This window comes from Prinia subflava, chromosome 1 (genome assembly GCF_021018805.1).
Source record: "Prinia subflava isolate CZ2003 ecotype Zambia chromosome 1, Cam_Psub_1.2, whole genome shotgun sequence".
In the NCBI taxonomy this organism is placed as follows: domain Eukaryota; kingdom Metazoa; phylum Chordata; class Aves; order Passeriformes; family Cisticolidae; genus Prinia; species Prinia subflava.
The window spans coordinates 49434650-49456246 of NC_086247.1; the positions used below are offsets into that span (position 1 = coordinate 49434650).

Consider the following 21597-nt stretch of genomic DNA (forward strand, 5'->3'; position numbering starts at 1 on the left):
CACACACAGACCCCAGAGGGTGACAGGTCTGTAGGAAGATCCTGCTGTAGATGCTCCCACACCACCAGGGCACACTGCCCCCACAGCAATGATGTTAGCAGAGGGAATGGCCTACCTTGCCCAGAAAGATCCACGGTCTTTTTGTGCGTTGTGTTGCCGTCAAAGAGTTCCATGATGTATCTGCCTTTGTCCTGTGGAGTTGGCTCATTGATCTGCAACCAGATCTGCTCCCCAGTGACACCAGTCCTCATTCGGTCTGTGAACTTAATCTGGGTATCACTGAAAAGTCCAAAACAAAGTTACCTTTTGGTTTTACTGGAGTATAAAAAGGATTTGCTCATGTTGAGTCCCTGAGCACATCTGGAGTTACTAAATGATTTCCAAGATACTATGGTATGCCACCATATTCTGAAACCTTTAAAGTCAAATCCTTGCTAGAGTTGTGAGCCAGCTGGGCAGAATCAGTGTGAAAGCCTTTCCCTGTTCAAGGTCCAGCTATCCTCAGAGCTTGCAGAAAAATTATGCATCTCAGTCTACGACCTGAGCCATAGAAAAGCTGTACAAGTCTAAAAGCCTCTGAAGAGTAGCCCAGACATCCACAAATGCTGCTGTTTTCTTTTTAGCATAGGTTTATTTCTGCTTGGGCTAAACAGAAGTATACAGGGCTGTATCTAAAAAAAAAACCCCTCCAATTTTGTCAGAAATGGTGTTTGCCCTGTTGAAATTACTTCTGATGCTTTGTTATGTTTGGAATTTAAATACACTTTGACATATCTTCTTCCATTAAAAACCAGAAAACAAAACAACCTGAAAACCCAACACTCCCCTCCCTCAGCCCTCAAAACCAATTTCTTAGCTTCCTGGCTAAGCGGTTAATTTTCCTGGATGAGGCAAAAGATATTTGTCAAATAAGCTATTAATTTTCTTGTTATCTTTAAACTGATAACTTTGAATGCACTGGAGGGAGATTTTTTTTTCCTAGATAAATTTGACATGCTTCAAGATGAAACAAGTTTCTAAAAATGAAATGGAGAAAAGAGAGAAAGAGAGAGGGGTGAAAAAAACCCAGAATACTTCATATTCTCTTGCACTTATTTGAAATACTTGGGACCTTTGACAATACCAGGTCAAAATGGGTGCCAAGAAACAAGAAGGCCTCAAATTGCTTTCATCTGTCTGACAGGGTGCTGGTTAACATCAGTGGCAATAATTACAGCAAGCCTGGTACAGCACATCCTGGGTCTTCTGTGCCTCATTTACATGAGCTTTATTGAGAGATCAGTAATTCAGATTCCATCATACAGACTAACTACTACCGTGTCCACAGGAAGTGAAACAGCAAGAATAGTAATAATGGATTTGAAGTAACCTAAGTTGTTTACTTCTCTTGTTTACTTCTCAGGGTTTTCCAGTGCAAGCTGTTTGTGCTGGCTGAGAGCTCAAAGCTGTCTCATAGATTTGGATGTGCAATTCCCATTAATTTTATGGGGAGTTGGGCATTCAAATTCTTTTATAAAACCTCAGTTCTTCTGTCTGTCTTGGTTAAGTTTGTACTGCTTGTAGCAGGGGTTGTCTGGATTTTACTGCCCCGGGCACGTGCTGGGATTTGCTTTGCCTCCTAAAACTGAAGCCATGCATTAAGAGGATATGCCTGCTTGTCCCAGTTCCACTGAATTGTGGCTTCTAGACAAGCAGACCTCCAGGGCAGGTATCTCTGAACCCGTGGTGCTGGCCTCTTCTGAAGTCTGACAGTGTCTCAGGTTATATTTGCATCACTCCTGAAAACTGAGTCAGGGAAAGATGCAGCTCCTGCTGGGGAGGTGGGAAGTGCTCTGAAGCAGCACGGTCCTGCTGGCATGACTGGGACTGTCTTTCATGAGAGAAAGAACAGGAGGGCCTGGAAACACCACCCCTGGCTCTCGTACTGATTTCCTGTGAATGTAATTGACTGAAACAAACTAATATGAAATAAGGACTCATGAGAGAGAAAACCTGGGCATCATCTCTCTTGCACATCCAGGTTCTTTCTGCATCTATGAAACCAAAATTGCACTGGGTTTTGCAAAGCTCTTGTGTACTTACTTGTGCACCCAGCCTACTCTCAAATCTTCCACATAATAAGTAACATAGGAGTACAGTCTGATACCCTCAGCTGTGCTTTGGATTTTCAGGTCTGTTGCAGATAAAGCTGAAAGAAGAGCACATGGTTTTATGCAGTCATACAGTCATTCATTGAGTGCCACAATGAGTAATTCATTTGAAAAAAGAATTAAGTGCTTACCAATCCTTCTGCATACTTCATTCATCAGATCTGCAAAAGCTGTGGAAATAAAATCCAGAGACTAAGGCTCCGTGTCTGCAGTTCAAGCATAGTCAACAGTAGGACAAGTACTGGCTCTGAAATATTCTCCCCAGAAGGTTTGAAAAACCAGTCTTTGAAAAAGCTACCTTTTCAAGCATATTAGAAATCTGAGTAATGCAGAAATGTAGCCTGTTATTTTACAGCTTTCAGACTTTCTTGTGCAGCCTTGATGAATACTGCTGCAGCTGAACAAGACTATGTTACTTTTCTTTTTGTAAATGATTATTCAGCTGGAATGCTAATCCATCTATATACATTCTAATGGATAAGAATATAGTAATCACAGTAAGTGGGAAGGTCTTTAAGTAATTTGCAAAATATAATAAAAATATTTTTAAAGTATGTATTTCTGTAATTTTTTTTCTATACTTGTAGGCTTATTGATGGCCCCCTGAGGAAATCTGTTATCATTTTGCTTAGCATTAACCACTGTGTGCTTCCAAAATTATACAGAATCTAAATGCAATAAGCTGTATTCAAATGTTATTTGAACTGAAAAATCTCGGTTTTTCTAATCAAACGATCTTGTAAGCATGAGGAACACAGACACAGGAAGGCAACACGTGCAGATGCCTGCAGGACCCTGAACCCACTTCAGTCAGGATATCTGCTGCTGTGGCTGACCGCAGCCAGACTCTGACCTGTGTCCTTGAGTTTTAGCTCACTGGAGTCCTTTCCTCTGTCGTCCTTCAGTATGACTTCATAAGTGCCAGCATCTTTCTTAGAAAACTGCAATATTGTAATGATAAAACCAGTTTTCAGAACAGGTATTGGAGAAAAATCTGGATTTTACCGGTGAACTCAGCTGATGTCCCGTCCCTGTCCCCAGGCAGGTATCTGATGCCTAGGGCTGCCCCCGTGCCCCCCAGCTGCCCTGCTCCTGGTGGGGGTGCTGGCATGGGCTTTGGCAGGAGGTCCTGGTGTGTAGGACATTGTCCTGCCCCCTGCAAATCAGCTGCAATGCTCGGTGTGAACCAGACCCCTCTGAAAGCCTGAGTGACAAGCACTTTCCAAATGCTATTCAGAACGGAAATGTGGTCTCAATCTGTTGCTAAATTGACATGCAAAGGAAGTGACAAGCTTATTATCTCTTCTGTCATCATTTCCTGAAAATCTGAACAAGCAGTTACAGACAGACATTTGCTTTAGTGAAAACACAGACGCCTTGTGAGCTTTTCCATTTTTGAAACCCACTTCCTTTTTCAATTGTTCTGCTGGAGTACCAGATTAGATCATATAATTCATCTGAACACTAATTTCAGCTGAGGGCTAATGAAGACAGTCACTCACCTCTGATATCAGCAGAGTACACACGCCATCCTTAAAGTCATGTTCTTCATCTACCATTATCTCCCTGTCATCTTTGTACCACACAATGTGTGTTTCCTTCTTAATATTAGCCACCTAAAATGGACGAAAACCACATCGCAATTATTCACTTCATCTGAGCAGGGGAGCTCAGGGTTGTCATTTGGGTTAGCTTGTTCCATGGGTTAGCATGCTCAGGTCTCTCACAGAAGAACAGCAAGGTTTATAACCCGATTGCAGTGAGTTACTGCAGGCCTCCATTTTAAAATGAGGGAGACAAGAAGGGAAACAACAGAGATGCAAAGAGAGAGAAAAGGAGACTAGGGAATGAGTTGATTTTGCCCAGGGAATTTCTACATGCATGAACAGGCTAAAAATGAGTAAACCCCTGGATTTACAAAGACTTGTCATTCCTTTTCAGATGCCTTTCTCTGAGTGAGTGGCTGACAGACCAGAAGAAAGAAACTTAAGATGCTTTCCAACATATTTTGTTACATGCAATGAGCTGTCGCCTCAGCAGGATTAACCTTCGGGGGCTCTGTCACTGTCCAACATGCAGCTGGGAGTACAAAAGTAAAGGGCATATCTTTAGTCCCTTCCCATCCTCACCATCTAGGTAGTGGTAGGCCAATGTACCCTGAACATTTTACTCAGATTTTCCCTGCCCCTTACCTTACATTTCAACATCACATTACACTCATCGGTAACTTCCCATCCCAGTTTATCCACAAAATGAGGACCTGTTTGAAATTACAAGTATATTTTTAAAGGTCACATCAGTGGTATTTATGATGCAAAATGAAAGACAGATGTGTTTTACTTGACAAGAATACTGTTATATTTTAACATGGTGTTATTTTTCCTATTTCTGCTTCAGAAGTAACCATATAACACAACAAATCCCATGTATTTCAAATTAATATATATAAATATAAACAAACTCTTAACAGACTAACACATATGTGATTCTTATAAGTATTCATATTATCACCTTGTTTCCTGTGCCACTCTTTTCTCTGGAAATCTGCTTCATCCCGTAGCTTCTTGAATACTAGGAATTAAAACCAGTAAGAAATACAAGGTCAAACTTCCATTTGTACAATGCTGAATGTCACTGTGACAGTTTGCTCTAACTCTGTCCCTTGGATATCAGTGAAAATCTGACCATAGGATCAGGTTTTCACTGAGCATTCCAGAATGTCAGAAGCTGATTATGGCTAACTCAACTTTCCTGGCTGCTTGCAGTCATCAGGAGTTTAATATGTCCTGTCTGATGATGTGCAATCCCCAGGCATACAGCTCCTGGCTGGAAGGCAAACGAGAGGCAGCAGAGTCAGCAGCTGCTTGAGCTCTGACAGGTGCAGCTACTTGTTCCCAGCTTAATGGGCTTTTTATACAGGAAATTTTCATTCCACCCATAGGAAAGGAAACCACGACATGCTGCAGTATTTTACATTTCTGTAACAATTCCCCTTCCTCCCATCACTTTCAAAATTTCAGTTCAGGCAGATGCCCTATCCTGTAGGAGGTAGGCAAAACTGGGACATAAAAAAACTGGAACATCTACTGGTGTTGAAAACAGTGAAAAGTGAAGATGACAACTGAGGTAACCCTGGGATTTTTTTTCCAGTCCACTGCATAATACAGATTAGCCTACCATCACCGATGAGGACAAGACTAGATTGATTGGTTGCTTTTCCATCCTGCAGCTGGAACGTGTAAGTGCCTTCATCCTTTTCCTCAAGTTTATCCATAATCATTTCAACAAGGCCGGTATTGTGGTCCACCTTCATTTTATATTTCTGCAGGAAAGTAAATGGAAAATAATTAATACATGTCAGAGACAGAAAATATTTGCCAAGTGTTATAATGGTCTCTTTAGGAGAAATTCTGTTTTCTTTATTTGGATTCCCACTTCTTCAGATCCCTATCCTATTCTAGACTCACCATCTCTAGCTCCAGCTCCAGCTCCAAATGTACAACCAAATAAATGAATCTGTTTATTTACTGATGCTATACAAGCACATGACATGCCTGTTGCACAGTGAGTACTATGTTCTTTTCCATTAGAAAGGTTTAGACTTGCATCTCTTCAGAATAATGCCTTCTTTGAGGGTGATTATATTTTACAAGGCTGCGTCTAGAACGCTCCATCTCTGCCTTCTGTCTGATACCACTGTTGCAACAAAATCATGCCATGTCCCGTCTGTGGGGGTAACAAGTCCTGCAGCTGGAAACAACCACTTGGGAATTTTTCTGTGATGTAATAAGTTCCTTCAAACCACAAAGAGAGGTGAGAACAAGGGTATCCAAGGCTATAGATGAAGGAGGTAGGAGCACTCGGGGTGATTGCAGTGATTCCTTGAAGACCACTGTTAGTAGAAAGTGGTATTCACAAAAGTGGCAGGAAGGTGTATAACTTCCCTTTACAAAATGCATCCAATAGAATTCATCTGGAGCTCAGAACTACGGATAAAATCTTTCTAATCATGCTTTGCATGACATCTGCTGTTTCTCATGGAAATGCATCAGAGTGGAACACTTGTTGGAAGTATACTGAAGATAGAGACACTAATCCTCCTTGATACTCAGGAAAATGCAAACACATGTAAGCAGTGAAAAGCCTTACCTCTCCATTGAAAATCTCCTTATCATTAAATACAAAGTTGGCCTTTGCATTGCCAGACAGTTTTTCAGCTTGCAGCCAGAATCTCACTTCTCCTTTTTCCAAGATTTCCACTGCCAGCTCAGAGGTAAGTGGGACAGCTGCAAAGAAGAAAGAAAGGAATGATGCACATATTTTGCCTGTGCCCCAACAGCTATTGTCTGCTGCAGCCAGAAAGCCACTTAATCCTTCCATACTTGAATACTGTATGCAAGGTAACTAGCTCATAACAGCTCTTCATATAGACAGAATGCCTCTCCACCCACATATCCACAGAACGACAGGTGAGATTTAGTCTTTTGATCCTTCAGTCACAAGGTCTGGCCAAACTGAAAGTGTTCAAGATTTGAGTTCTGCTCCATTCTAAAACAAGGCTATTTCAAATGCAAACTGCAAGTGTCTGTGAAGCATTACATGAGCCTGTACAGTGCAGACCCATGTTTAATGAGTTGTCTAATAATATTACTGTAAGACAGTGAACTGACTCAGAGGGGAAATAACAAAACAAAACAAAGTACAAAAAAATCTCCAAGCACAAAACCAGAACAGAAAGTTAGCTGCTGAGCTGTAGGTTGGGAGGTATTTGAAAACACTCTGAACCTCTGCTGAGTGGAACCTTCATCTCCAGAATTTAACAAATATCCCAACACATCCTCAGTCTCCCCAGTGCATTCTGTTTTTCTATAAGTAACTGAAACCCCCACATATACATCAATTCAGTGTGTCAATAGGGGGGAAAAAAGGTAAAAATTGTGTACTATACCCTAGATAACTCTTTTTTAGTTAGTTAGTTCCTGTTAGTAACGATCCTCAGCTTGCTTTCACTGCGGCTTTTCTTTAAGACACCATAATCAGCAACACTGAGTAGTTAGACTCTGATATTGGGGCATATTTCTGGTCTCATTGACTTCTGTCATGTTATCTGTCTTGGTGGATGTGCCGTTTCTCAGTAAATGTCATACTCTCAGGACATACTCTCTACGTGTGCTGCTGTGTGTGAACTCTCCCCCAGGCTCTACTTTCTCAGTAAAGTGTGCATTAATAGGGTAGCATGGGACAGTTGAGAACAGTGCACAAACACATTGCAAAACACATGCTGATGTAGTCTGGTGGTAAAACACCTCCCAGGGCAGGCTGCTTTCTTTAGCTCGGTGTGTGCAGAGGCTCAGCTGCAGCAGGAGAGGACAAGGACCAAAGAAGTGTCTGATGTCTCTCCAGCTACTTGCACCATTCTAAATTACTGGGGTGCCTTCTGGAGCACAGCTGCCATCCCACCCCTCTGCCAAACAGACTTAGGGGGTGAGGACCCTTCAATGGCTCTTCCTTTGCCACACTCACTCCTTCTCCCTCCCACACCCCACATCCTCATGTGTGCTTTTAGTGCCTGAGTGACACAGGGTCTGCCTCTGATAAAAACAAAGCTCTGGGAGGTGAGACAACAGTCACAGGGAAACAAAGAGAATTGTGGAAAAGGCACATGCTTAACCAAAGAGGGAAAAGCCTGGAGCCTGGAAAGGCAGCATTGCCACGAGGGAGTGGGGCAAAAACAACTCCGTGGAAGTGTGTCTCTGCTGTGCGAATGGTCCGTGTGAGCCTTCCTCACCCAGCACATCACTTTGGGTGAAAGCAACAGAAGGAATCTCAGGGCTTGCATAATTTCTTAAAACAAAGCAACTGAAATGCTACAGGAAGCAGTGGGAGTGTGAATAGACATCAGGCTACACTGCTTTTGTCTCTCTGTCAGCTCTACAGCAATTTTAAGCCCCCACTTGGCTTGCCTGTTATTAACTAAGAATATCTTAGTCTAACAGGGAAGAGAGAAAAGTATCTCAGCAGCTGTTAAATAAATGGCTGAAAGGATGCAAAAGGATTCTTTTTTGGAGAAAAGTCTGATCACTTCTCAGCCTAAAGGAACTGGACAAATTTACCTTACAGTCTGCCATGAGCAGAAGTCTTATTTAAAATATTTCCATAAGCACCAATAGCTATTTTAGACATTTTCCAGTGGTTTTACATCCTATTTGTATAGCATCACAAATTACTGGCAGCACTTGACAGGCAGTCCTCGGGCAGTTGCTAAACTGAGGAGTTGGAAGAGTTTCTTTTTACCTCATACCAACACACTGTCATACCCATATGTAGATGTGTTCTGTAAGGCTGTTATTCAAGCAATCCGTTTTCCCATGGAGTTACTGGCTATGTGTTTCTAAGCAGAAGTTCCCTTAATAGCTGCTCAGAAGCACAAAGAGCTGAATCTCAACCCCTAGATGCAATATATATTTTTCTTGAAGTGTACACAGGGGCCTAGAGTGGCCAAAGCATAAAAGACAGTTTCCTCCTTAAGGATATTTTCTGCAGTGATCTCCCTTTTCTGCCTATGCCTGCTGGAAGCTCATGCACAGCTGTGTGTGTGCTGTTACCTAATCCAGTGCAAAAAAAGATGATATGATCTGTGTCCTGAGGAGCTTATTTCATGGCATTGGTGGTGGACACAAAACATGGAGGAGTCCTCAGAAGGGAAGGGTCAGGGCAAGTAAGGTCATGCAACAGCAGCAAGGTTTTGTGATGACTGACTTTTAGTGTGAAAATATAACTAGGAGAAGATAACTGGGAGGAGCAGAAATAAACAAGGGTTTGTTTGGGCTGTCATTAAACTATCAAAAGGTGAGAGAGTATGTTGAGATGAGTAGAGCTGATGAAAAAAAGATGAGGAAGGACATGAGAGAGATGATGTAGGCAAAAAGGCCATTTCTGTAGCCAAGGACTGGCTGGGTTGAGAGGTGCAACGTGGGTTGAGTTGGAAGAGGTGCCAGCAGTGCATGCACTAAACTGAAAACTTTAAAATGTAGGCAAGAGTTTTAGTGCCTGGAATGAAAAAGAAGAGAATATAATGGGAGAAGGTGAAACCAGGTTTTGATCTCATCTTGTTCTTTGCATTAAGATTCATTATGTAATCTAATATTATTTTCCCCTCATTTATTCAAGTAATATTCCAATAAAAGCAACCAAATCGTGCTACTACTAGGATATCATAAATGTCTGTGGAATTGACAAAAATACCATTCCAAGAGCAGAAAATATGTTCAAATTTTGTCAAACATTCCAGGAAAGAGGGAGAGAATGAATTTCAGCAGGAAAGTTCTGTACATATAGATCATTACAGCTGAATTTACTACACTTGCCAAATGTGTAAACCTTAAATTTAACTTATGTTAACTTCTGTTGGAGTAAAATTAGAGAATCTTTAAAATTCTGGTTTTCAAATCAGGTCAAGCAAGCTGAGTTAGTACTAAAGCCTGATCTGCATAAGAAGTAAAGCCAATGTGATACTTATTTTCCAGCTGTTATAAAGACTTATATGTAGACCAGTAGCCTGCAATAGTTTGGGAGGAACATCAGTAATATACAAATGTACTGAAAGAGGGAGATAAAAAAATCTTTAATGTTTCAATCCAAACCCGCTTCCACTTGAAATTACTATAGTGACCTCCTTACCTGATGGTGGCAGGAGCTTTGTAACCATAGACTCATAGAAGGGTTTGGGTTGGAAGAGACTTTCAAAGGTCATTTAGTCCAAGCCCGCTGCTATGAGCAGGGACATCTTCAACTACACCAGGCTTGTGACACCCACTGCATGCAAAGCTCTCCCCCACAGACATGATTGATTCACTTACTTGGAAATTGGCGTTCATGGCTCAGAGCAAGCAGGCGTTTCATTTCTGCAAAAGACATAAAAGAAGTAATATGAGACGTGTATGCATTCCTTTTGGATCTCAGAGACATAGCAGCAGGGAAAAACAGTTGTGAAAGGAAACTAGGCATGCTTAGTAGGCATTGTGTCTACCTTCCTCATCAATTGTGTAGCTTGATGAAACTCCATCAGTGTCTGTAACAATACAAGAGTAAATTCCCAAATCATCTTCTCCAAGATCTTTAAAGGAGAGTTTTGATCTATAAAGGAAAAAAAAAAAGCATTGTGATGAAAAGTTGAAATCCATCTGAACCAACCTCTCCTTTCTGTCTATAATACCAGATATAAATAGCCTTGTGTTAGCTTTTTCTCTGGCTGAACAGACAAATGTTCATCTCTGTCAACAATCAAAGTGCTACCATGTGTGGTACAAATGGTAATGGCACCAAAAGAAAAAGGCTTGTTGTCAAGTCTTTGATGACCCTGGAAGGATACTGTAGGTACAGGCCGACTCAGTTTCCATATGACTGTGTTTCTTTCCATATGGGTTTTATCACTAGGATAGCACATAGGCCCTTCATGGGCTAAACCTGTGCACTCACCTTGTCTTCCTCCAGGAAAAGCCTGAAGAAACAGAGTAGGTTGGGAGACAGTATATAAATTACTAAATCAGGCCATGGTGATGCTGTCATAAGAAAGCCTTGCGTACTGCAGCAGTTCCAAAGACTACAGCTGCGTTACACGGCAAAAGTGTTTTGCAAGAAGCCAGTTAATTTTATTATTTGGAGATTTAAAACAATAGGAATAGGAATAGGAATACTACTAGTAGTAATAATAATAATAATCTGCCTTGAATGAGAGGTTATAAGGTGACAGGGCACAGATTTTCTCTCCCTGTGCCTAAACATCACTAAAGTGCCTACAGAGGAGGCCTGGCTCCATTTCCAAATGGCCTGGGTATGGATTTACTGGAGAACAGCACACAAAGAACAGCATTCTCGGGGAGTAACCATCAAGTAACAGAGGCAGTTTTAACTCTTCCTGAGGTCATACATTAAAAGGATGGATTTCTGTGGCAATTTAGATCTCTCAAACACTATTGAATGAGACTATTGCTACCCCTGAGGGTCTTACTTTCCGCCTTTGGTATCGATGTTCAGTCGAGAGTCATCCTCAATTGGTTCATAATTCTTGGACCAAATGAACTTAGAATCTGGAGACATCTGATCACATTCAAAGTTCAAGGAAATGACTCCATTGTCATCTACATCAACCACCACTTCCTTGGTTCCTTAAAGAGCAGAACAAGGCAATTCCAGTTTCTCAGAGAAGTCAGCAAATAAAATTCTACAGATATCATTCAGAGAGTGGATTAAGCAGATCCTTGCCATTTTCTCAAATTGCTGCACTCATCAATATCCCTGGTCTTTGATTCACAAGAACAGTTCCTTTTCTAGTCCACAGGTTAAAACACATCATAAATCAACTGATTTATTTGCGTGAATTTAAGCATCAAAGCATGCACAACAGTTGCAATGGAGGGGGGAAAAAGCAAGACTCTAAATCCACTCAATGTCTGAGCTATTAAATAGCAATATTTTCCATGGTGAGGAGTAGTTAGAGCTTTCACTTTACAGCATAATAGTGATACAATCCTGTATCCCTCCAAGGGTCTCAGCTAGCTCAGCCCTTCTCAGGCCTAGTAGGATTATATCAAGAAAGACAGGACAAGGATTCAAAAGAGGCTCTCTTACCCTTTTAGCTGCAAGTCTTTATTCCAGGATGATGTCCCAAGAGAGAGAGAGAGCTCCCGGGGGACAGGCTTTTTCTTAGGGTCTCTGAGGGAGGGGCTAGCTGGCACACAGCCAATGGGGTCAGAAGGGGAAGGAAGGGTCAGACTACATGACAGGAGTTCCAGGGGTCCCTGAGGGAGAAGAAACCATTTCCCCAGGGGGATGTAACATAATAGAGCATGGATTTCCTATTCTCAGGGAATAACATGCAGATGTGAGCATCTGAAGAGGTAAAGAAGAGAAAGCAGTCGAGTTGCCCCAGCAGCACACATTTATGACTGAGGCACATTTTTGGTGACACTGGCTTCGCTCAGGGAGGTTGGTTTAATTGCTGTGCTTGGCATCCAGCCCCGCTGCTGTCTGCACCATTAATCCTGGGCCCACAAAGGAAGTAAATGTTTGCAATTAGCTGCTTAAGTCACCCACCCAATCTTGCCAGTACCTTCAGCCATTGAGCTGGATAGGGTGACCCAGTTTCTCCTTTAAAAGGCCTGGGGGTGAATCCTGGGTCAGCAACCTGAAGGCACCTCTATTCTGCTCCCTGACACCCCAGTGGAGCTGAGGGAATTTCATCTGGGATCTGGGCAACCCAGTGAGCTTGTCATCTGTGGCATTAATGTTCATTTCAACAACTTGTCTGAGAATGTCAGGGAGAGCATGTGCACTGAGAGGTGCTGGAGAACATCCAGCCTTCTTTTCTGAACAGCTCTGAGCTGGATCTCACATCTGAATAGGGCACTCATGTCCTATTACTTGGGCTAGGACAATTCTGGGCTGCTCAGAATACTAATGACACACTTTCTCCACTAAGTATTGTACTTTAAAGACAAGAGCCTTATTCCTGACACTGAGATGAAATGTTTTATTTTCAGCATAATTCTTAGTGACCCTCAAGCATAGTAGAAGATTTCTGTGTTTCACTGTCCTAATTCTATACACATCTTTTCCAGCACTGCGAGCAGCTCCTGTCATGACAATCTGTGTACACACAGCTTTCTTAGTCTTCACACTTTGCCATAAGCATTTAATGAAAGATGAGATTAATATTCCCATTTTGGCATTGTTGTGTGCCATCCCTTGCAGCAGTGAAGCACATTAAGTACCAATATGTGATAAATGAAGTCTGAGACCTACAAATATTATACTAGGCAACAGTATATTTGCAATTTTTTGTTATAATTTAATTTATTATATGCAAAATTCATCACTTCAAATTTCATTAGTGTTTAGTTTCCTCTAGGTCATTAGCCCATGAATCTTTTTATGGCACTTTATGTGACATGGAAAGAATTACAGCTGTGAGGTTAACTTGAACAATAGACTCTTTTACATTTGTTTTAAAGCATTCTCATTATGGTAACAATGTATAGCATTTATTTCCAGAAGTGATGATGGAATTTATCTCTAATATTTATATGAGTAAAAAAAAAATTGTCTAAATTACTGACCCCATTTGAAAACCTAATTCCACTGCAAAGTAGAGCCAAAGAAGTTGCCATGGTACTAGCAGTCCTAATTTTCCTCCCCTAGATAGCTTGGTGGTTTCAACATAGCATCCAGAGCTTCTCTTAGAGTCACAGTAAGAAATAAAATACTTAGATGTCATATCACATCTCCACTTACCTGAGCATTTTCTTGCACGGAAAAGAAAGAAATTACAGAACATAAAGCAGACATCTTCCACACACTAGAGGTAATGGCATCATTTTGAATACATCCAGTCAGAAAAGTTGAATGGGACAGATTTTCCCCAATTTCTGAGGTTCAGGCCCTTCTCAAGTGGCTGATGCAAGCTCATAATATAATTTTGTTTTGTATCAAGATAAGCAAGGACTAAAGGCAGCAATGCAGAAGAGTTGCAGTCTGTAATTAGATTTCTCTTGTTTCCTGTGAGATCCACAGGATCTTGTCAAAAGCCAAAGTTACAGATCAAAAGTAGTCTGGATTGGTATTTGTTTACATAGTTAGGATTTTTCATTTAATTTTAGAAGATAACTGTACAAATTAAACACAGTTTTCAAAGAAAAGGAAGTGGATGCAAAGTATTGAATCATTAAATTTACACATTTCTTTGGATAAAGACAACTGGCACCCTTTGTATGAAAGCAGGCATTTTCATTCAGGATATTATTTTCTTACATTCTTTGATTAGAAATCTTAGTTGTCTTGCAATTTTATACATTTGCCAAAAGTAGCATTCCAGCAGGAACTGTCTTGAGATGCCTGACAATATTTTGTCTCCATCTAAGATGGTAATAGAGGCATGATTCATTGGGCAGCACCTAAATATTTGTGGTAAATTTTAAAAAATGGTGTGATTGTTCTTGACATTTTTGTAGATGGGGTGAGAAAGGCAGAAGCCTGCTCAAGAGGCTGTTTTATGAAATAATTGTTTTTAATAAGTTTTTGTCTTTTCTTAATACCTTTAAGAAGATTAGTTTGGTGGATTCTGTATCAGTAGAGCTCAGCTCAAAATATGGGTCAAGTAGATTTGTTCACATAAGTGATTTTCAGATTCCCTGAGTGTGCACTGGACTAAATTCTCTCTTTCTGGCAATCCCTCAGACATCATACCTATGAACCCTCCTTCTCTAATGGGGAGGTCTGCAGACCAAATGTTCTGCTCAAGTTCACCTCGTTTGAGTGAACACTGAAAACAGTGTATATTTTTTTCAGGTCATGTTGGTCATCTTCACAAGAATTTGTTTCTATTTTATTTTCATTTGTAGTAACATGGTCAATGCTTTATTTAGGACACTTGAAAAGTGTTATCACAATGTTTTATCAGAAGCATGCACAGATATTAACCCTCGATGAAAACAGATTAGCAAAGCCAGAAGTTTAGTATTAATAGTGGCTTAATTCTCTTTTTAAAACTGGCTGCTGTATATGGCTGTTTTCAGAAATAAACTTTTAAGGTTTCCTGCTCCACTTGCAGGTGATAGAAATAGCCCTGGTGCTTCAGCAGCTTATATATTTGAAATAGTCTCAAATATTTTTCAAAGATCCTGTTTCAAACCCTTCTTATTCACAAAATTACTTAGCTTCTTTTTGTCCTTGTATCCCAATCTTACATGCCTTCAACTGACCATCTACTCCTTTCAGTCTCTTTTTCTCATCCCAGCTCAACAGCAGTCACTCCAGCCTCCCTACTCTGAGTTTTCCAGTTCTTTTACACTCCCAGCTTCAGACCTCCTTTTTCAGGCTTTCTTGACTTACAGCCTAACTGAGGTCTAACTCAATACTTGTTAGAATTTTTGCTGCCCTGATCATAAGAATTGGGCATCTATAAGAGCTGAGCTTTCTCATCTATCAGGAGGATGTAAAAATTAACTTGGGGGTCAGAAACTGGGAAAGGATCCCAGGGAAATTAAGTCTGCAGGTGTAGGAAGGAGACTGTATGATGGATCTAGGTTGAGTTGTACCCCTGTACCTTCTTACATCATACTAACTTCATGCTAGATTTGTTTAAAATATCTGGGATTTCCTTTTGGCACCTTGCATCACCCTGCACTTCTAAAATAGTCATAGATGAATACGCCACAAGTCTGTGCTTGTGTTTTCTGTTGGAGGCTTTGTGACAAAAAGGTGTTGTCTCTGACCAGTCACCTATTTTACTGGTATAGCTAAATAAACTCCAGGGATTTTGTGAAGTTCTAAAGTTCCAGGTATGGAGATGCTGCCTCTGCACTGGTTCCTGTGTTTCTTGCTGGTAATAGACACACTGGAGCCAGCCTTCAAGGATGACTTCAACAAAGAGGTGTGCTTGAATTCCTACTGAAAGTGGTCTCCAAAATCATTTCACTGGGCATTTAAAGCCTTTCTTTTAAAGATCAAGAGAAAAAAATGTAGTTTCTTTAATCCTTTCCTGAGGCACATTACATAAGAAAATGAGAATGATCAGGCATAAACAACTGGTTTAATACAGGAAAGGCAAAATTTACATCTGTAGTTTTGTTTTGTTGAGCTGATTTTACTCTGTCCTCTACTTACGCACCGACCTTAGAGACATGCAAATCTTACTTTATTGTATCTTTATATTTCTGAACCTGTAGTTACGATAAGAAAGTCTGTTCTGACCTTAAAATATACCAGACAATGAACTTAAGATATGGCCCTCAACTCATATCTTGCTTCATAAAAAGCTTGACTTGAGAAGGATCAGATTCTTGGCATGTAGCCTGCAGGTAAGCACATAGCACAAACAGGGACCTGTGTAAATATGACAACAAAGAGGAAGTCTTTCTGACAGACCTGGTCGTGTTTCAGCTGTGACAGCATCTGTGACATCTGACGGTTTCCCAACGCCAGCCTGGTTTGTTGCCCGCACACGAAACACGTAGCTCACACCTTGTGTCAGGCCACCAATCTGGAGGAACCAAATACACAAAGTGGTGTGTTGCAAAACACTGATTTTAATTTCACACTTATTAAGATCAGTCTGGGTATTTGACAATTCTATTTCCTTTCTTGTTTCATTTCTTTTCTAGTTCACTTTTTTAAAATTCAGTTCCAGAGTGACATGGCTAGTCTTTGTGACTTGCTCCTTCCTTGTGTGCATAGTTAATGTTCAGGCAGCGTCACTGCTGTAATTGATTTCTTAGCAAAAGCAGCACTGGTTTTGGAACAGGATGTTTTTAACTCATGTACATTGACCTCTGAAACATCATAGTCTTTTACTGCAGATAAATGCTGGCTTTGAAAAATTAAATTATCAGGGTAATAAGTGCCAGCCACACCTATTGAGAAACAAGAGGGAATTTAATAGTACAGATTTAACTGCAGTGACTTGAGGAATTATACTGACATTATATCACCTGGGGATACTCCTATAAAACATATATGAAAGGATCACACTTTGAATTTACTTGTCTTTCAAATATTGTGAAAAGCATAAAAATAGCAAAGCTACTTCGTACTTATCTCTAGAACTGCGATACTGCTGATCATTTATTTAGATGTCGTTCCATGAAATTATGTATCATATGGCCTACTGAGTATTCCTTCAAGTGGAGCCATGATCAGTGCAGGATGATACTGTCAAAACTGACTTCCCCAAGGTTATGCTGCTATGCCAGTATTTGAATCTTCATCTCTTTACCTTCAAGAATTTCTTTTGAAGTGGCTTCTCATTGACACTTCTCCAGTGTTCCTCCTTTGCATTAGCTTCCTTCATATCAACATAATAACCAACTACGGGACTACGACCAGAATAAACTGGTTCCTTCCACAGTAAAACCAGAGAGTCCTTCCTAACTTCTGTGCATTTGACATCATGGGGTGGCCCTGAAATGTAAAAGTTGGGGTTGTGGTGTCAAAATAAATCCCAAAGGGACCAATGCATAGGACTGCAGAACCAAAACCAGACAGAACCCAGAACTGCACACAGAACTTACATAACATTTAGCTCCCCTGTATCATACCAAGACCCAATGTAAATACAACCCATGCCAACCAATTAAAAAGACTAACACAAAACACAGTCTAATTAGTTGAGATTGGTATCTTGATCAAATATTCATGAGCTTACAAAATGGACAAATAATCCCCAAACTCAGGGAAATAAGTTAATTATTAAGGTAATGTGCTGCTTCAAGGACTGGTCTAAAGTCCACTGAAGTCAGTGGAGGTTGTTTTCATTCATTTCAATGAATGTCAAAAGGTTGGGGATCCAGCCTTGTGGTGATACATTTAGACAAGGGTTACAAGACCCCATTCTTCTCTGCCTTGTGCCTTAGACAGGTATTTATGTCTAGTACTTAAACTAGAAGTGCCAGACACAGTAGAGGAACACAGAAGGAAAGATAAAGAAAACTAAAGAAGTTGCTTGTAAAATGCTACTAATTAAACAGGGATTATGTAAGGCAAGACTGTAATGGTACTAAATCAAAGTGCTGACAACCCAAGCCTGGCCATGAACTTCAGTGTCCTGTTGACTCCCCTGCAAAATGCCTGCACTGGATAATCATTCCCAGACACCCCTGGGCTGTGTCCCACCCAGGATCCTACCAGGCACAGCAATGGTCCACTCTTCACATTTGAAGGGCTTGCTGGGTTTGGAGGGTGCCCCAACCCCCGCCAGGTTAGCAGCAGCCACCTGGAACTGGTACACCATGTTCTCCTTCAGGTTTTGGATCTGCAGGATCAATAAGATGGTACTTATTAACTTTGGATTAGGGCCTCAGAGGAAAGTCACAATGAAAATTGTTGAAAACATGAGCATGCTTTTAAATGTGTCTGAAAATGGAAGAATTATTAATTATCTTAACATGATAATTATCTTGGCTTTTCCTCTGATCAATGATGGAGCACACGTGAGGGATCTTAGCACACTCAAATTGCAACCCCCTTTTCCTAGTGATAGACACTTTGGTAGCCAGGGAGGAAACAGGGTATTGCTCAACAATCACCTCAGTCTGTCTCGTGGTATGGAGCAAATTCGCTTAAGACAAGAGTTGCCTTCACAGTGGGGTGAAACTCAGTCCTGGCATTGCTTTTCATTTCTAAAGCAGCTCAATAAGGTTGTAGCTAGCACTGTCTCTAAACTGGGTCAAGAACTGATCACAAAAAGCAGCTGCCACAGAATTGGCTTCAGCACCAGCAAGCACTGGGATATGTCCACCAAACCAGTAGGAATTCCATTTATTGTGAGGGCCTGACTTACAAAGTATCAGATTGTCAGTGAATTTATAGATGACAGTTGTGTCAGATTAACAAATAAGTGTACAAACAAATTTGCAGAGAAGTTTAATAGAGGCGAATAAATTTACCATCATGGAATTAAAACCCTCTGAACAGTTATCTGTACACTGAATCATCCTTGAGGTTTGATTTGAAAATACTGCCTGCTGCCCCAGCAATAACTGGAGTTAACCTCTTACCCTGTATGCCCTCTCTGTGACAGCCTTAATGTTGGCCTCCTTCCACTTCCCAGGAACTCCATCCACCACTTCCCTGTAGTTCACGTAGTAGCCGGTAATTTCAGTTCCACCAATGGCTTCGGGTTGTTTCCACCCCAGCACCATCGAGTCACGGACGCTCTCGAGCACCACGATGTCGTACGGTGGGGATGGAGCAGCTGTTTCAACGTGAACAACTCGTAAGGAGGAGGCAATGTTCCAGGCTGGCTTTCACTTACCGTACTCAGGCGGCTCCTACTCTGTGTGCCTCCTAACTAGGACAATATTTATGTTCTCAAGGGAGGTTTCTGGAACTGGAATAAGAAATGCAGTATAAAAGCTTCCACAAACCAAATGCAAAGTCCAGACTGCATAGGAATTAGTTTTCAGGATCCCCTGTATTTGAAAAGCAGGCTGATACACAGCAAAAGAATGTGTTGCAACTGCAGCTCTGATGCAAGTGATCAGGACTCACTTCACTCTGTGAAAAATGAGGAACTAAAACTAACATTGCAGGAAAAGCAAAAAAGTTAGAGATGCAATGATTTGTTTTCTTTTGCAGAAAGCAACACCCTTTTCAAAATGTTTCCTTTTTTTAAAAAAAAAATAGTCTCACATTATTTCCTCCCAAGAATTGCCTTTATCTGTTTCTTTTTTTCTTTTAAATTTATACACTGTGCAGATTTAATCATTGCACCCATCATGTGATCTTACCTTAATGGAATGCAGAGTGATCATGGGCACTGCAGTATGGGCGGAAATGGAACACGTCTCTTACTGGAACTTACATTAAAAAATATGTGCCATAATCCTCCTTCTTAGATTTTCTTTTTTAAACAATACAGAAATCATTCACTTCATCCCAACCTACTTTCTTGTATTTCTTCTTTATCTAGTAGGAAAATGCTTGCCCACGTCCAACATGTAACATACCAGAGAAAAGCCTTACTTATGCCCCTGAAGTCGTACTTTGGATGGAAATTCCACATCATCTATGTTTCCTTTAGGGTGTAATGGTTTATAGTGGTGTCAGCTAGGCCCAGGTGCCCCTAATTTGTTTTCTGTTCAACATATTGTGCCTCACAGAGGCCTAGGGAGGAGTTTAGTTCCCTGGCCAGGTACCAGGACTTAAATGGAATTCAAGCCTCATATGTCTTGGACAAAATGGGTGTTCAGGCACTGAAATTTAGAGCGTGATTTTGTGCATGTGCCTGTAACTTGATATGTTTTCCTCCTTATGTATCACTGTTAGTCAGAGATGGAACACAACATTCATTAGCACAGTGTGTCAGCAGATAAGATGTAGCTTAGGCTAAAATCCACAAAGGATCTTCATATTTCCTAACACAACACCGATTTTCATGCTTACCATCATGATCAGATTTTGTTTCCTTCCCACATATATAACCCAGAGAACTAGGCAACCAGATTCCTAACAAATTACCAAAGTGATTTAGAAGTAATATATCACCTTGGATACATTAACATGCAGTCAAACAAGCCATTAAATTACTAACCATATTGATATGTTTCACTTTCATTAACTACCAAGTTTGTAAAGCGATCTCCAATACAATTACATGCATAATGATCTTAAAGGAGAGTTGAGCACATAATTAATGGGTTTGATAGAAGATGCATCACTGTAGAGCACATTCACTTGTGGCACAGTTGAACAGAAGTTACAGCAATCTAATGTGGACCTACCAAAGCAGCAATATCTATTTATTTCATTAATTCTCACCTGTATCTTTCTTCTTTGTAACTTTTTCCACTGTCAAAAGATCCCTGGGTCGAGACTTACTTGCCTGCTTAGCAGCAACTTTTTGTGATGCAGGCTCCTTAACCATTTCTCTCGTGTTACTGTCTTGTGTACTGTCCAGTTTGCCACAGCTACTGGGCAGTGTCTCTCTATCAAATTTAGCATTGCATTTTAGCAAAGCATCTGTGTCAAAGATAGGCTGGGAGGCCTCATGCATGCCTTCCCAGCTGGTAGTGCGGTCTGTTAGTCCAGCAGCTTTACCACTCAGTTCAGGACACACACCATGAAGCAATCCTCCCCCTATAATTGCCAGAAAACAGCAAAGACATATGGATTAAGAACACATTCTTTTTTCTTCATTTAGGCAACAGAGTTAAGATATGCATGCAGTGAACAATACAGCCAAAGTATGACAAGTCGCTGTGTTTACATACAAAATGTTAAGCTTGAATTCAAGAAAATTTGAAATGCATAGAATACCCCTCAGCCTGCTCACAAATATGCTTTTTTTTTTTTAATGCTATCTAGTATTCAGAGCAGAATAAAAGATGTAAAGTTAATAGTATTCTTACTTTGCTACAATTATTTTAGTATTAGAACTTCTAGGTCACTTTTCTGACCCTATCGAGATCTATGATCTCACAAATCTGCCCTGGGCCACATGTCTCTGCTCCAAGGTTGAGAGGTATACAGCCTCAATACAAACAAGAGTGAGGGTGTTGCAGACATACAATTTATTCTAGTCCAGTGATCTCATTAATCTTTATGGATTAGTTCAGGCAGTGGCAAACAGAAACAATCCATCAGCAAAGGCAGAACACACAGGTTACAGAAGGTTTACAGATGACACATTGCACTATTAGGTTTAGTCATGGAAACAAATTTCTAAGGAACTGACTGTATATAGGATGGTGTGCATTAGAGGGGATATACCAGATTACAGAACCGTTTTCCAGGATACCTATTAAGTGAACTTGGCAGTGCTCTCATACAGTGGTTCACAAGAAACAGCTGAAGAAAAGTGGATGGTGAAGGGGAACAGTCTAGAAGAGTGCAGTGAGTGTGAAACTATATCTGTGAGGCTATAGGATCTATGAATAAATTAATATTTGTGGAC

The 21597-nt window shown here is 40.7% G+C and overlaps 1 protein-coding gene across 6 annotated transcripts in view; it reads right to left on the minus strand.

Moving 5' to 3' along the window:
* Positions 1 to 21597, minus strand: part of MYOM1 (myomesin 1) — a 96130-nt gene that overhangs the window by 17677 nt on the left and 56856 nt on the right. For 4 of the 6 annotated variants that reach the window (XM_063395916.1, XM_063395924.1, XM_063395933.1 and 1 more), the window contains exons 18-34: positions 20463 to 20780; positions 18701 to 18897; positions 17829 to 17955; positions 16921 to 17105; positions 16074 to 16188; positions 11161 to 11317; positions 10180 to 10286; positions 10010 to 10054; positions 6300 to 6436; positions 5328 to 5472; positions 4662 to 4721; positions 4343 to 4410; positions 3653 to 3766; positions 3004 to 3091; positions 2282 to 2320; positions 2083 to 2188; positions 116 to 279 (exon numbers count right to left, since the gene is read on the minus strand). In XM_063395916.1, coding sequence (XP_063251986.1) covers positions 116 to 279; positions 2083 to 2188; positions 2282 to 2320; positions 3004 to 3091; positions 3653 to 3766; positions 4343 to 4410; positions 4662 to 4721; positions 5328 to 5472; positions 6300 to 6436; positions 10010 to 10054; positions 10180 to 10286; positions 11161 to 11317; positions 16074 to 16188; positions 16921 to 17105; positions 17829 to 17955; positions 18701 to 18897; positions 20463 to 20780 — 2172 coding nt within the window. The remainder of the gene's footprint in view (positions 1 to 115; positions 280 to 2082; positions 2189 to 2281; positions 2321 to 3003; positions 3092 to 3652; positions 3767 to 4342; positions 4411 to 4661; positions 4722 to 5327; positions 5473 to 6299; positions 6437 to 10009; positions 10055 to 10179; positions 10287 to 11160; positions 11318 to 16073; positions 16189 to 16920; positions 17106 to 17828; positions 17956 to 18700; positions 18898 to 20462; positions 20781 to 21597) is intronic. The other 2 variants (XM_063395942.1, XM_063395958.1) reach the window with 1 other exon arrangement.